Genomic DNA, 16438 nt, shown 5'->3' with positions numbered 1-16438 from the left:
AAAGGCTCCTAAAACTGTGTGGGGATGTACAGTGGGGTTTGGATGGCAGGAAGGAGGGGGGCCCAGGGGGTGAGTTGGGACTCACCATCTCCAGCTCCTCCACCCGGAGCTGCTTGCGGCACTTGAGGGCGACTCTCTGCTCCTTCACATCCTGCAGCGTGTCGTTCCTCACCGTGGTACTCAGGCACACCACCACATCCACCCTAGGTGAGCGACAGAGTCAGAGTGAGAGAGAGAGAGAGAGAGAGAGTGTGAGTGAGTGATAATAGAGACGGGGAGACGGTGCGATAAATAGAGTGAGATAAATACCAAGCAAGTACACAAAAGAATGAGGGGGAGGAAGGGCTCGAGCCAGCATGAATGAAAAACAAGTGCAGAGGTCAGAACGAGGTGGGAGGTGGGAAGGCCAATCTGATGACTGCCGAGGCCCGGGAGTGGAACCGATGAGTCATCACTCACAACACAAAAGCCCTGGCTTACTACCCACCTGAGAGTCTCGGAAGTAAAGAAAACATCACACCACGCAACTCAATACGGGTGAGTCACAGCAGATTGTTTGCAGCATTAAGTAAATCAGACTGGCAAGTTTACTGTAAACTCTCTCTCCAGCATAACACGTCTGCCATGCTCACTCACTTCTTCTTGATGTTGGGGCACAGTTTGAGGACGTCCTCCTTGCAGGCCATTTTAAACTTGTAGGAGAAGCGGAAGTCCTTCATCTGGACCTGTCAGACAAAACCAGAGCTGGATGATGAGGATACTGGGAGGAGGGGGTAATGCAGATAGAAAAATAGTTCACACCTCAGTGCTTGCTAACCTTAGTTATCCAGTACATATCATTGAGAGAAAACCACAGAGAGAAGCACGCACACGCACATGCACACACACAAACACACACACACACACACACACACACACACACACACACACACACACACACACACACACACACACACACACACACACACACACACACACACACACACACACACACACACACACACACACACACACACAAATCCAAAACACACACCTGCTCCCAGCTAAATCTATCAAATCCATCACATCAATTCAACCAACTCAGTCTGAATCCCATCACTTCAGATTAGGCTGGAAAACTCGATCCTCATGCAAGAGGTCACCCTGCCAGAGGACAACTGCTGCAGTCAGTGGTGTGTGTGTGTGTGTGTGTGTGTGTGTGTGTGTGTGTGTGTGTGTGTGTGTGTGTGTGTGCGCGCATGTAGGTATATATGTACTGTATATATATGTACAGCACTGCACATTCTTCTGTGTGTTAATGAATGACATGTGAGTATGGTATGTGTATATCAGTGTTCTACACTGTGTGTTATTATGTGCAAGCCTGTGTGTGTGTGTGTGTGTAAGAATATATGAAGGAGTATATATAGGGGTGTGTGTGTGTGTGTGTGTGTGTGTGTGTGTGTGTGTGAGAAACAGGTCTGCATGGGGTCAAGGAAGCCTCCATTTCTCCACAGTAGAAATGCCTTGTCATCTTACCAGCTGGAAGTGCGTGACGCCTACGGCACACTTGTCATTCATCTCTCTCTGGTGCTTGTTCCGCACCAGGCACTCCATCAGGTCTCCCGTGTCAATCTGATTATCAGCCACATCCTGAGAGAGGGGGAGGGGAGTAGTGAGTCAGAGATGGAGAGAAACAAGGAAGGGAATCATGCAGAAAAAAGACTGATACAAACATCGTGCCACTAGGCGACAGCAAAAAACAGTATCTATTTGGCCGTTAAATCTGAAACTACATTCATGACAAGGCAAGACATGCCACTGTTGACTCAGTCCTAGATTCTCTGGAGCATTAAATACAAGGAGGTGCCACAAAGTACAAACATAAACAGAGTCTGAACAGACAACAAACAGAGGCAGAGATTAGGAGGCTGGTGGACTGACATGGCAGTGGGTCTGGATGACTGGCTCACAGGCTCGGATGAGCAGGGCCTCAATCTGGATGTCCTGAGGAAGACAAAACGGAGACAGTGAGAAATAAAGACTAGAGATGCATTTCCACAGCAAATGCAAATGTGATTGCGCCACAGCAGCAGTCAGCCGTTGCGTTACAAAAATAAAAAATACAGGGCAGAGGAAGAGGACGAGAGAGAAAGGGAGGGCGAGAGAAACAAGGACACAATGAAGGCAAGGGCTAGTGAGTCCCTTGTAAAGTACAGTGCTGCACTGCCAGATTGCATTGTCATTTGGAGGTGTTCAAAGCTCTTTGCCTAAAGGAGACAGCATCAAGCATCAGCAGTCTCTATAATGTATGCATTTAGGCTGAGAACACCTGTTTACAGTGTCCACATTCAGAGCAGGTGAAGCTTTTGAAACTAACAAGTGGGACCTAGCACACACTCGTATACTTCTGTGATGCCAATATGTTAATGAAACCAAGTACAACGTCTTTCCTACTCAAACGTTCTTCTTACAAAAACAAGCTTAAAGATGGTGCCTGTTGATGTTCAAACGCTAAAGCTACTCCCCACTGAAGGTCACCGCCCATTCTAAGATTAGACAGACGTCAGATTTTCTGTTGTCTGCACCCGCATGATAAGACAGTCAGAGTGACATTGGTGACAGTGACATGTCAGCAAATCTCCAGGAGATGACCATGACTGGCAGCGATTCCTGCTGTTGGTTACGGAGCTGGCAGGGTCACTTGTAGTTTAGTTCAACTTGCTTGATTGTGTGGACTAAGCTGTCAGTTCCTAGTGAAGCACTCTACTGATATTTGAAAGCTTTATGCCCGAATGGAGCAGTGTTGTGACTTTCCTACCTCTGATTCCAGCTCTGTCAGGTTTCCCACAATCTCTCTGCATTCAACTATCAAGTCCTCAAGATGGTCCTGTAGACACTCCAGCTCCTGTGGTACACATGAGCAGAAAGCCAGATAATTAGAAATCACCCGCTTCTTAGGAATCGCCCACACTATTAAGCACACAAAAATCTCATCGGAAAAACACAGATAAGCAGTGAGCAGACAGTTAGCAGTGACGCAATGATCCACTTAGACATTTGACATTGTGCCACAACGGGGACTTGGCAACAGTTCTGAGAACAGTGGACCCAATGGCAACAATTTTAGGATGGCAAACTTGGAAGAAAAATAAAAAAACACAGTGGTCTTACTTTAACAGACAGTTGTGCTTTGGTCTTCTAAGCCATCTTTTTAATGCCAACATATATAAGGCAAGTCACCTGTTCTGACTTCTAGCTCATCCTCCCTCGTCTCCTCACCTGTCCGGTCTCGGTGCGGTCGCTGCACCACTTGCCCAGGTCGGTCATGCAGCGCTTCTGCAGCTCAGGCTCCAGCTTCACGTCCAGAGCCCTCTGGTGCAGGATCCGCTGCACCTCCACCTTACAGTCTCGTGACAGCTGGGCACACAGCACAGCAAACACTCATCAACACATACAAAACACATAGGCATAAAAGTGCATACATCATTTAAAGTGGCGAGAATAGACTTACTTGGTAGATTTAAGAACACACAAACACAAAAGTCTTTGACAAATTTGACAAATGCCCCAATTAGTATGCACAATGTAGGCGAATGCTATTGGTCATTGATATTCAGAATGAATTATGAATTTCCAGATTTACAATCGTCAGTAATTAACTCATTCCAGGACATGACGTTACAGATTTGGCTGTATTAGCAGTCATTTTCTGGGCTTGATCATTCATTATCATGGTTCACACAAGCCCAAAATTATATTGTAACCATGATTGGCTTAACAAATCCCCACACCACAACAGCTCTTCACACTTACATTCTCATCTGGATCAGGCTGTTAAATTAAAAAACACCAGCCGTTAAGTTCATCCATTTCTAAAAACTTTAAAAACCCTTACATAATCTATATGTTAATGAATGAATGTTAATCACCTTTAACATGGACAATATGTTAATAGGATATGTTAATTCACCAAGATGGACTAACTACCCCCCTCATCCTAATGAAGTATATCTATACAGAGTAACTGTGGGAGACCATAATGGACATTAGTAGCGTTAGCTTTAAGTGGCAATGCAGTGCGGCAGCTGGATGCTCATTGGGGCAGCCGTGTCACCTTACCCGTCTGCCCTGCTCCTCTGTGCGATAGGCATGGCGATAGAGGCAGGAGAAGACGGCGCCCAGGGGCATGGACTCGCTGGTCTCGTTCCAGCCATGGGTGTGGCAGAGTCGGGATGCGTCGCTCTGGCACTTCTTGTACAGGATGGGGTCCAGTCTGTGAGGGGTGAAAAGGAGTGGAGCGGGGTCAGACCGGAGCACTTTAAGCTTTTTTCAAACCTAGAGAGACACCTACACATTTCAGCAGCAGATCCATTTATATGACCTCTCATGACTAAGGTCACTGCACATAAAACTACATAACAGTGCCAATGGCACGTTAAAGTTTCTAAATCTATGAAAAGATGTTTTTGTAACAAGTCTAAAACCAAGCATTTGTTCCAAATATACTGACTAAATATGTTTTGCGTTGATATACTCCTTTAACAGTGATATAGCGGGCCAGTGATCTCAGAATGTGGTTAATAGAGCAAGACTGTCAAATGTCAGGATTTGCAGAGATAAAAATCAGCAGCCAAATTTCTGCTGCATCAACTAAGTGCACGCGCTGAAAACCACAGTGTCAAAAAGCCTGGCAAACCGGTTCGATGTCTGACTGCGTCGCATGGGAGGACAGGCTGTACATAACCGCAGCAGGTGCACCAACACGTCTGTCTCAGGTGCACCACTACTATTTGGAGCCCAGCGAATGTTTCTTCTCAAACACCCAAACACACTGGCTCACTGCCGTCTCCTGGAGTTGCCCAAAGGCTGCACCAGGGCTCAGGCGTATACATCAACACAACACCTCTGCATAGAGATGGGCTGCCAGCCCAGCAAACCACCCACAGAGAGAGAGAGAGAGAGAGAGAGAGAGAGAGAGAAAAAAAAATCAAAGGCAGAGACAGCAGTCAGACCACCAATTAAGATGAGTGCCGTCAGTCATAATGGGCAATTACACCGAATTGCCGCTTCAGAGTCAGCCTATTAAAACCTACTTAAACGTAATGGGCTGTGAATGACGTTATGGGCAGCCGAGAGGCATTAGCGTTAGCGTTAGCGGCCAGTACAGTGGAGTGACGCTCTCCAAATCGAAGTACAGAGAGCAGGCTTGCTGGGAAAGGGAGGAGGTGGGGCCAGGGCCAATCGGCCACCTCATTCTACAGCCTGAAGAGGCGCCACTGACAATTAAGCACTTGACACTCGTTACAGCATGGCTCATTTGAGGCATTCACAAACACGGGGAGATTTGATGAGCAGCTGACAGTGTGTGGATCATTTAAACACAAAGACAAAAGAGACTGTGTTGTTGAACAAGTGCACCTAAACCAGTGCCAGGAGATTAAGCTCCACTGGAGTTCAGCTCCAGAACTCTGATTGCTTCTGATTCAGCACCTTCAGGAACATGTGAATATTGGTGGAAGAAGTGCTAGCTCACAGCAGCAATTAAAATCTGAGGAAATGTGAAACTACAGTAAAGTTGTACTTTTAGTGTGTCAGGCGAGGTAAGCAGAGCTGGTTGTGGGGGGGGGGGGTGCACCAACTCACTTCCAGTCCCTGGAGATGAAGTACTGCAGCTCCAGCAGCCGATGCTCACAGTCCTCCACCATCTTCTCAGTGTACAGGTGTTCCATCAGACATGACAGGATCCTGAGCAAACAAAGCAATACATATGGTAAGGGTGTGGTCATGCGCACGCGCACACACACACACACACACACACACACACACACACACTCTCAAAAACAGACAGAATTTGATGACAAAGATCACTGACTGAGTTGACAGTGTTACAGTTTGCTTTGATGCAAAGACAATTAGAAATAACTCGCACGCAGCTCCCCTTAAGACCCTGGGGACAGTGCATTGCAGTCTTCCACTGCTTTGCTCCCATTCCTCTCAACTGTGACAAGCTCTTTAGCGAACACAGCGCAAATACATCTCCATGTAGGGATCCTCATTATCCACTCTGCGTGTGTGCACGCAACACACACACACACACACACACAAAGAACTGTGTGCCTGCACACACACACACGCATTTGTAATCTGCTGATAGTGACAGCTTGGTCTGCCTCTCTGTCTCCTCGGGCCCAGATCATTAAGAATGCCGGTCACAGAGGCCCCTTCAGCTCAGCGGGGAGTTTTGTGAAAAGTTCACAGACGCCTGATGTCCGAGTCAATTGAATTCCGTTTCAGTTCTCCCCCCACCTCCCTTCGCAGCCCCTACAATGCCTAACAATAATGTATTCATGGGAGAAGGATGTCTTTAAAAAGAAACCCCAAATAATTGGATACAGTCCAGCGCATTAATGAGAGAACAAAAGCTAGTCGGGGATGCAGAGATATATCAGCAGTGTGATACGGCAATTTAAGACCACTGGCTAATTTAAAGCCATGAGACTTTAATCAACACACACAGCACCGTTTCAAACTAGTTATCCTCACCACAGAAATAGCTATTCATTTCACTCCTAATTTAAACCCTCAAAAATACCGGCAAAGAATATGCAACTGCAGAAAACATCACCCCACACACACAACACAAATATGATAGAAATTTGCAAATCCATCAGAGGGAATAAACAACACTATACTCACACCATCAATAACACACACACACACACACACACACACACACACACACACACACACACACACAGACACACACAGACACAGACAGAGGAACTCACATGGGGTCTCCGTTGCGGATGTGCTTGCAGGCGGTCTGGATGACTGACTCGCAGGCCTCGTTCAGCGCCCGGTCGATGCGGTAGTCCGCTCCGGGGTCGGCCGACTGGATGAGAGTCTGGAGCTGCAAGATACACAAGCACAGAGGCTGTCTCTGCATTCCCCTCAAGGACCTGGTCAGCCTGACTGAGTGACAGTGAGACAACTCCCCACGGCTGAAGCTGGGGGGCTTGTGGCTATAGCTTAGAGCTTCATGAGGTGGCGTTAATGGTGGTGGTGGTGGTGGTGACCAACAACTCAGGTGCAAAAAAAAAAAGCAAGGTGTCGTTTCGACTCTGTGACAGCTGACATCGCCCAAAGTGCTGACTGCAGCCTGTGATTTCCCTGCTGAATACATGCGTCCCCTGCATGTGTGGTGACCATTAGTGGCCACAGAAATACACGTGACAATGCAGCCTGAGTAACAGAGGACAGAGCTGAAGGAGGAACATGTTGTGGAAACAAAGGAAGCATGGAGAGTGTGTGAGAGAGGAGCAGTACTTCAGTGTTTCTGCTCCCATGATCAGGCTGATTTAACTCATTAGGCCAGGAATTAGGCCAACTTGCAAATCCAGATGGCTGACAAAACTATAAGAAGGACCTCTACTTTCTTTCACTTTTTCATCTTTCCTTTAATGATGACTTCTCCTTTGGGACCTGAACCATAACTAATTTGGTGTGTGTGTGTGTACAATATGTGTGTTTGTGTGTGTGTGTGATATATAGATAAATGAGATAAATGTGGTTTGATATCTAGGCTAACATTACTGAGTGTGAAGGTGAGAGAAGTGAGAGAGTGTGCCTTCGCCTGTCTCTGCGAGTGTGAAATATGTGAATACGTGCTAGACTGGATGGGTCTAGCCACAGTATGTGTTAGCACTCACAACGTGTTCAGATACAAACACACTAGAGGTCCTCAGACCACAGCAGCAGCTCCTGCAGCCTATCAACAGAGAGAGTAGGAGCGAGCTGCTCACCGCGTTCTGGCACATGCTATCCATGGCGGCCCCCTTCTCTCCGCGTGCCACACGCATCAGGCAGTGCAGGGTGCGGCCCTTACGGTGCAGGCCGGAGCAGTGGGCCTCAATCTCCCCGCGGCAGTGCAGCACAATCTCGGGGCTGAGCGAGAAGTCCTCCATCAGCATGCGGCGGTAGTCCAACATCTCACCCTGGCATTCACCATTGACTGTGCGGCCTGCCAGGTTTACACACATTAAACACATGCACACAGGTCAAATAATGGCACTCCATCATTCCTCACATGGCCAAGGGCCAGAATATTCTGAATGAAGTAAGGTAGAATCTAGACAATAACACAGCTGAATCTCAATTCCAATGAGGAAAAATGTTGGTTGTTTGAGACAGGTTGTATGAACACAACAGAGAAGACTTTGAGGAACAAGAATGAACAGAAAACAGAGAGGACAACATCTCACACACACACACACACACACACACACACGCATGCACACGCACACGCACACAGACACAGACACAGACCTCTGTGTACAGCTGCCTCCAGGCACAGTAGCAGATAGGAGAGGCGTGCCTCGCGGGCTCTGGGCATGTTGGTGTCCAGGTTGCAGCGGTACTTTCTCAGGTCAGTCTTACAGGCCTTGGCCAGCGAGTAGCTGACCTTGTAGTCCTGAGCGATCAGCTTCTGCCTGGTGGTGAGGGCGTCTCTGCACTAAAGAGAGACCGCAGGCGTGTTTACTGACAGGCTTCACCCACTCAGACACAACACACACAAACAACGCTTACCCTAACACACACACACACACACACACACACACACACACACACACACACACACACACACACACACACACACACACACACACACACACACACACAGAGGCAAACACACAGGCCCGATGCCAGTGACATTCCTGTGGGTTTTCATAATAGAAGTGCGGCTCCACAGTAAACAGAGTTATGCACTTTCTCTCATCTTCATTCTTGTGGAAGTCCCACAAGTAGCAGGCATATGATCTCAACACCCAAATATATGAATCAACTTAGAACGTAAGAGTGTGAACCCAGGCATCCTGGGCATTAATGTGCGAATTCAGAACAGAATTCAGAGACACAGGCAGGACAGATGAGAGCACATACCTTCTCGGACATGGCCTCCTCGAATTTGTGGTTGAACAGGCACTTGTAAACTCGGCCCTCTCCAACTTGAGTCTGCAAGAGAACAGCCAACTCAATCAGTATGCCATAAATGCAAAAGGTTTCCCCCTACACATCCACAGACCCCGTAGCGAAGCAGATCTTAGGGCAAGTTTGCAAACCCCAGCTGTACTGTTTATCTTTTAATGGTCTACGACTGAGCAAGTGCCTTGTGAGTGTATGTGAGTTCAGCATGCGTATGTGTGTGTGTATATGAGAGAGTGAGGGAGAGAGTAGAGCGTGCCTGAGCAGACTAGACTGAAGTGAGGGAGAGAGGCAGCCAGCGCACGCTTCCACTGACACGACTTCAGAGGAGGTCTGATTGCTTCCTTTGCTCCAGGCAGTGAGAATATTCCGGTTTTTTTTGCTGAAGAACTCTCTAATGACCTATCCCCTCAACCAGCAGAAGGCAGAGGGTGTTTTCGTATGAGCACTGCATACAGACAAGTGGGTGTGCTAAATTATGACTGGCTGTTTTCAGCCGCAAGGCTATTCGGTCAAATAATCAAACAATGCCCTCCGGTCTATGGTACAATACTTAATCACGTTCCATATTAGATGGGCACTAGGCTCTATTCTTCATGCATATGGTGTACTGGGCAACTGCAGTAGATTTCAAAAGAGAGAAAGGAAGAAACAGGAAGCCAGTAGTAGGCCCGCTAGGCTAGAGATTTCTTTCTACATGCTAAATGAAATCCCACCGACTGAAATGTTCAGTTCATAAGTTCATACTGAGTACCGGGGCCAAGATCAACGACCAGATCAGAATAGGACTTTAAAAATGGGTAATCGGCACAGTTTCACAGATACGCGCAAAACACATATCGACTGCTGTAGTAACATATGGCAATTTCATTCTGATCACTGATATTATTATTAACTAAATATTAGGGTGGATGAAAACACAGCCATTGACCGCAGGGTAGCCATCTGGGGAGGATAAAATAACAACTGTGGTTCTTCTAAAATTAAACCCATGAATGGATGTAACCATGCCAACACGTCCAAATCCACTGTCTGCCACACTGCACCTCCTCTCACAAATATTTTACAAATGGATGTCAATGTCGGGGAGTGAGGAAGGCTGCACAGCCATCCTCGCCTTACTTATCCTTTAGGGGGTCAATTCGGGATACACACTGCACAGTAAACTGATGTGTCTAAGACATGTCCTTGCCTACTCGGTGCAGGGGAAACAAATTGCAGGCTGTGGAAAGGCAAATGCCAAACAGCCCACAAAGATATTGCTCAGTCTCTGCCACAATAGGGAGTTTAACTGTTTGCTTGAGCTCACTGAGCCAAAACGTCACCATGTGATTGCAAATGGCCTATTTCTGTCCATCACACTAGGTCTCCTGTGAGACGTGGTTTTCTCTTGTTTGACTTCAGTGAACATTAAGCTGTATCTGTATGCACATGTGACCTGTGTGTGTGTGTGTGCGTTTGTTCTGAAGAGCATGTGTGTGAGGCCCTGAAGGACATGCCCACATATTCACACCAGACACACCGCAGCTGAGCCTCCTGCTCCTCCTGCTGCCCTGGTGTCGCCACCCCCATCTCTGGGGAACAGCTGTCAACCCCCCCCCCCCTACACACACACACACACACCCAACCCAATGTAATGATAGAGCCTCTAATCTGCACTGAAGCTCCTGGTAACACAGCACACAGCTGTGAGATGGGTCCGAAAATGTCAGTCTTAAGAATAAACAGCAGTGAAGAGAAGATGTTTTGTGGCTTAATTATGGCTTTAAAAATATGAACACATGAAGATACGAGCTCGATTACATTAGTGTACCAATTTCATATCATCAGTTAATGCCCTACCCTACAACCTGAATTTGACCATATCAGAAGCATTCTTCAACCTGGAAGCTATTTTCTAAGCCTTTCTTCAGAACTTGCACTGACGCAGACTAGATAGCATACTCTGTTCGGGGTAAACCACAAGGAGATTTCATGAAATTAGTTGTCAGCGTTTCAGTGGTTTGAGATTTCAGGAGCAGGGTGACGTACGTCTTCGCAGAAGCGCTCACGATCTTCGCGGCAGGCGAAGTAGAGGTGGCGGTCCAGGTGGAAGTCGTCGGCCGAGAGCTCGGCCACGCGCATTATTGACTTCTTGCAGCCATCCTGGATGGAGTGGGCCTGGTCCTGCTGCTCTGCCTCCCGTACCAGGGCTTTCTCCAAGCACGAGATCACCTCCCCCTGAGAGTGCAGGTCCTGAGAGAGAGAGAAAGACTTTTAAAACTCTTTTATTGGCACATTTTTCCCCCTCTTAATCTCTTAGTGCCAATGAACACCAGCATTCATATGAAGCTTGTGTAGACTATATAGAATAAATAAATAACAATAACAGCTTTATAACAAAGAGAGGGAGAGAAAGAAAACTAAAGCCAGAGAAAGACAGACAGACAGACAGACAGAAAGACAGTACGCAAGAAAGAGTGAGAGGATGACAGCACAGACAACACTGTGTTGGGAACAAGGGTAAGACAAAAAAAAAGGGAAAGTCAAAGCGGAGGAGTTGAAACTGTAACTGAAAATGTAAGAAATGTGTTTTTAGTTTCTCTCAACAAACTCCAAGAACTTCCGTTTGAGCGAGCGAGAACAAGGCAAAAAATAATCACACACTTAAAATCAGGCCCTGGGGCTAAGACCAGAAGCAGGAGTTCGACTCAGCAATTCAAGTCAAGAACACAAAACCAACTCTGGCACGGAGTTACAAAACCACGTCGCTGCAAAAGAGAGAAAAACAGGGCATGAATGGGAGAGAGGAATTTGGGCCCTCCCTGTCTGGAGAAAGTCTAACCCCCATATCAGATTGTGCTCTGCTCCCAGACAGAGTGGGATAAACCACAAGGATCAGCGCCATGACTGAGATAACTGGACTGGGGATAACGAGAGGATCTCACAAAGGTGAAAACTGCCTGGGAGATGAACCACACGCTGGCAAGAGGCATTGCTGATATATATACACGTATATATTACATGCCCTGACATGCAGAGATCAGGACACACACACAAACACACACACTCTAGGCCTGCTGCAGACATGCACGTATACATACTTGACAGATCAAGTGCTACAAGTTTGCTTGGTGATAATGGCAGAGGCATGAAATTGAGAGAGGATGAGAGAGACAGACATAGAACTAGAACTAGATACACATATAGAGAGTTGGAAAGACAGACAGGAAAGAGAGAGGGAGAAGAAGACAGAACGCCAGACCAAGCGAGAGACATTGTGAGTGGGTGAGACAGAGAGCTTAATCGCTTCCGGTGTACTGGGCAGCATGCTGGCTAACCACACTTCTGCACCAAAATATGAAATGTCTCTCAGCCACACACACTGAGAGGAAGGAAGGAGAGGCAAGAGAACAGGAAGCCTCTTTATTCAGAGTAAAAACTCAACAGCTTAGTTGTCAATCTCTAACAGCTACATCACCACAAGATACCAGCACACTAAACAAGGGCAAGGCTCTCAGCCTGCAAAAACACAAACTAATTTATGAGCTCATAGGACAGAGAATGTGCTGAGAATGCTGTGCGACTAGCTGAATGACATCCATCTGCGTAAGCCCCGCACAGCATATCCACATCAGTACAACACACAGCCATTTGCTTCTGGAACGCTCCATCTCACAATGCAGATGTAAAAATGAGACAGAGGCCTCAGGTGTGGCTCACTCAGGCTCAGTGCCTTTATGCACAGGGTCAGAGTTCAACATTAAACCCATCTGATGAAGCCGACTGTGGCTCAGGGCCTTTATGCACAGGGTCAGAGTATCAACATTAAACCCATCCAATGAAGCCGACTGAGGTCTGCAGCTCTGCCTGTCCTGGGTCATGACCCGGGGACTCGTCAATGCTAAGGAAATCAATAATGACTTCCTTCAAAGGAAACCTCTGATGCCATCAATGGCTTCAGTCACGCAGCATGCCAAAGTCACTGCATCCATATGACTGTACACAAGGGAACACGCTCTCCGTATTCATTATTTCATCAACATGAAAAACTAGCAAATAATTAATCCAGATTATTGAGTATGGAACACGCACACACGCTCTTTCACTCTAATGAGGCTGATATGCATGCAGTTAACAAACATATGCACATAAACAAATTAGCAGTTTTACACACACACACACACACACACACACACTCTGTCTAAAGACTTGGGCATCTATATTTTGGCAATACATATGCAGAAAATTATAATGTCAATTAAGCATATTTGAAATATACATCTGATGGACGCATACAAACATCAGGTAGAGACATGCACCTGTGTTCCTCAACGTGTTCCTACCTGTGTACATGGGTGTGTTTGTGGGGGGGTCTTGGATACACCGATGTGGAGATAAAGCTCACCTTCTCTCCAGTGCTGATGCTGCCACAGTGCAGCGTGTTGATGTCCTCGCGGCATTTGTCCATGAAGCCGCAGATGAGCCGGAAGTCGCTGAAGATTATGGTGGTCATCTTGGTGACGTACTGGTGGCACTGCCGCTCACTGATGTTGCCACGGTGATCCACCAGGCAGGACACCAGGTAGCCCTTGCCCTTCTCCTCCTCTGCGCATTCTTTGATCTGCAGGGGTGGGCCCATCAGAAAAAGTATTTACACAACACTGTACAATATCCGAATTTGCTACAATCACAAAAAACTCACCAGCCATTTAAAGCTTGGTTACTTTGCGGTCATGGGGAATAATTTTTTTTTTTATTAAATTCAATTAAATTATATCAGCTACACAAAGGGATTACCCAATGACATGGCATGGCTCTGTAAATTAAAGATAACACACTGAGAGAGTGATGAAAAATGATGCTGCAACCTCAACAGTCTGTGTTTAATCCAGTGAATAAATACAGCAGCATTCTTGTCACCCTTTCATACTGTGAGACAGTGCCATGCAGTTTAGCAACTGATGCTCCTCTCATGAGGGACCTCAAGGTCAGTTTTTATCCTGACTAATCTCCACCAGTCTCAGTTCAGTGGGTGCCATGCCAGCCTGCCACTAGCAACACTGGATGAGTCATTAGCCAAACGCCAGTGTGTTCATGACAAAGCCTGTGAATAGGCGCAGGCAGGCAGCACCAGGGCTGCGTGCTCAGATGCTTGAGCTCTGGGATTCGGTGATGGGCCCCATTGTTGGGGACGCCCACTCTCACATCTGTCAGTGTGTTTACATGATGGTATAATTCGAATCTTTGCTTAGTCGGACTATGCTATCTTTCGGGGCAAGTGTTATTATCCCAATATACATGGCAGTGAATAAATCGAATCATTGGTCGAAAGCATGTCATATCCGATACGATAGGTGGCGCTGTTTTCATAACAACTAGTGGTGATACAGCCCTTTCCGCTTGACCTCTTCACCACTACCAATAACAACACCAGTTGATTGAGCATGAATCGCGTCTGTTCATCGGTCCAGAAATGCGTGTTGCCTATTGGGTTGTTTGTTTGTTTGTTTGTTTGTTTCTGCCGGGCCGATGTGTTTATAAGTTACATTATTCAAAGTTGAAAGATAAAAGGCGAGAGAAACGCACGCACATTCACACACGCGCGCAAATAATGGGTTACAGCCTAAACGCATTGCCCTTCCGCCAGTTGCATCAAATTGTTTTAGTACTTCTTCGCTGTCGATTTCCAAATCTGTGTGAATATTCATGAGAGCAAGTCCAGTCAGTCTTTTCGTAGATAGATACAAGACCTTCAGGACGCAATGAATGTTTGGGTAGAAATTTGCCGAACTTTCCAGGGCTTGATAAAGTTCACTGCGTAACTCATTTAGCTGTTTCCAGCTCTGTATCTGCATCGTCAACGCTGGGCATTAGTTGTCTGTACTCCGATTTTATAGTTTCCCCATTGTAATAAATATGCGTTCATGATATATTTGTTTTCTTCTCGCGTAGCAGAAGGTACGCACAGTGCGTACGGCTGCATGCGCCACTGGAACTCTGTGCAATTAATACAATACATAATAGGCTAATTGATACAATATCTCCTCGTTTGAGTGTGGTTGTTTGAGTGCAATGGGAGTGTATGATCGATGTTGTCTATAAAGGTATTTAGGTAAAGGTATTTACGGGAAAATATCTCGATCCACCTGTCACGTCTCTGTCTTTAGAGGGCAGCGCCAAATAACCGAACACAACTCAACTCACGCTTGCCTCACGGGCACAATACCAAATTTCATCATATTTGATAAAATGAAGGACAAATTAGTTGTGAATAGTATCACCGAGTTTGACAGGTATTGGTCAGGTAATAGCCGAGTGACAGCTGATTTGCTTTCTGATTTGACAGTACTTATTCGTGGTTTTTTTCAGCGCCAGATAACTGAACAAAACTAAACTCACGCGTGCCTCGCGGGCACAATACCAAATTTCATCATATTTGATAGAATGAAGGACATATTAGTTGTGAATAGTATCACCGAGTTTGACAGGTATTGGTCAGGGGAGACGGCCCAGTGTTCCGAAAGCCCGATATTCCGAAATCTCAATATTCCGAAAAATAGTCCCCCTGGCAAAATTTAGAAATATTTTAAGTGGCACAACACACACACAGCATTTCGTTTGCACAGCAGAGCGGAGACGCTCACCGGGCTATCACGCATATAACTTTTCCTAGGCAATATTTGTTAACTTAGCCTACTCTGGTTTTGAATATGGGGTAGGCTACCACTCATGCGAAGGAAATCACCGGCAGATTGTCGCAGGACATTACGCAGATCTTGTCAAGCACTGACAAAGCATGCATGCGTTGGCAATCATAAAAATATTTTTGTATCATCGCGATGCAAATGCATGTGTGTATAATAATATTCTGAATTAAAGTTAATGCTTGTGAAATAAAGGCATTTATATGTTTATGATTGTGTGATTCATTGGGATGTGCATGTGGGCTATAGTGGTTCACGTTGCTGAACTCACAATTTCGGAACAGCGGGCTGTCGGAAAAATGGGCTTTCGGAACATTGCCATGGAACCTTGGTCAGGTAATAGCCGAGTGACAGCTGATTTGACAGTACTGCTGTTGTTTTAAGCAAATAAAATGTGGAACGTCTTTATACGTGTTTAAGGAGGGGTTGTAGAGGTGCTCATATCTTCGGACCTCTTCTGTTATGTTTGTTCATAATCAACAAGAATAAGATTGTGAGACAGTCTGCAGGATATTCATAAAAAACCGTGTCATTAGTATGAACAGTTGAGACAACTTATCCCTCTTTCGTCTTCCGGGTCACGACCTAGCAGGGAGAGAGGGAGCATGCGCAAAGACGCAAAGTCCAGTTCCTTATCCAATTCACCGTTACATGCCGCAATAGTCGAACTATCAACTGGATCGGATCGAGTTATCCAGGGGTGTTAGTCCGACTATGTGCGGTCCGACTACGATCCGACTAAGGTGCTTACATGAAACGGATAATGCGATTTCAGTCCGACTAAGGCA

The 16438-nt window shown here is 46.3% G+C and overlaps 1 protein-coding gene across 2 annotated transcripts in view; it reads right to left on the bottom strand.

The window, feature by feature from the left end:
• glg1b (golgi glycoprotein 1b) overlaps positions 1-16438 on the bottom strand; it is a 48934-nt gene that overhangs the window by 9228 nt on the left and 23268 nt on the right. The window contains exons 4-18 of one of the 2 annotated variants that reach the window (XM_031569295.2): positions 13352-13567; positions 10996-11199; positions 8923-8994; positions 8308-8494; positions 7785-8002; positions 6771-6892; positions 5626-5727; positions 4102-4255; positions 3796-3813; positions 3262-3399; positions 2801-2887; positions 1924-1986; positions 1519-1632; positions 637-725; positions 86-203 (exon numbers count right to left, since the gene is read on the bottom strand). In XM_031569295.2, the coding sequence (XP_031425155.1) occupies positions 86-203; positions 637-725; positions 1519-1632; positions 1924-1986; positions 2801-2887; positions 3262-3399; positions 3796-3813; positions 4102-4255; positions 5626-5727; positions 6771-6892; positions 7785-8002; positions 8308-8494; positions 8923-8994; positions 10996-11199; positions 13352-13567 (1902 nt within the window). The remainder of the gene's footprint in view (positions 1-85; positions 204-636; positions 726-1518; positions 1633-1923; positions 1987-2800; positions 2888-3261; positions 3400-3795; positions 3814-4101; positions 4256-5625; positions 5728-6770; positions 6893-7784; positions 8003-8307; positions 8495-8922; positions 8995-10995; positions 11200-13351; positions 13568-16438) is intronic. The other variant, XM_012834723.3, reaches the window with a different exon arrangement.

Source organism: Clupea harengus, chromosome 6 (assembly GCF_900700415.2).
Source record: "Clupea harengus chromosome 6, Ch_v2.0.2, whole genome shotgun sequence".
Classification (NCBI taxonomy): Eukaryota; Metazoa; Chordata; class Actinopteri; order Clupeiformes; family Clupeidae; genus Clupea; species Clupea harengus.
Note: the sequence above shows the minus strand (reverse complement) of the source record. Positions and strands in the feature narration are given on the sequence as shown.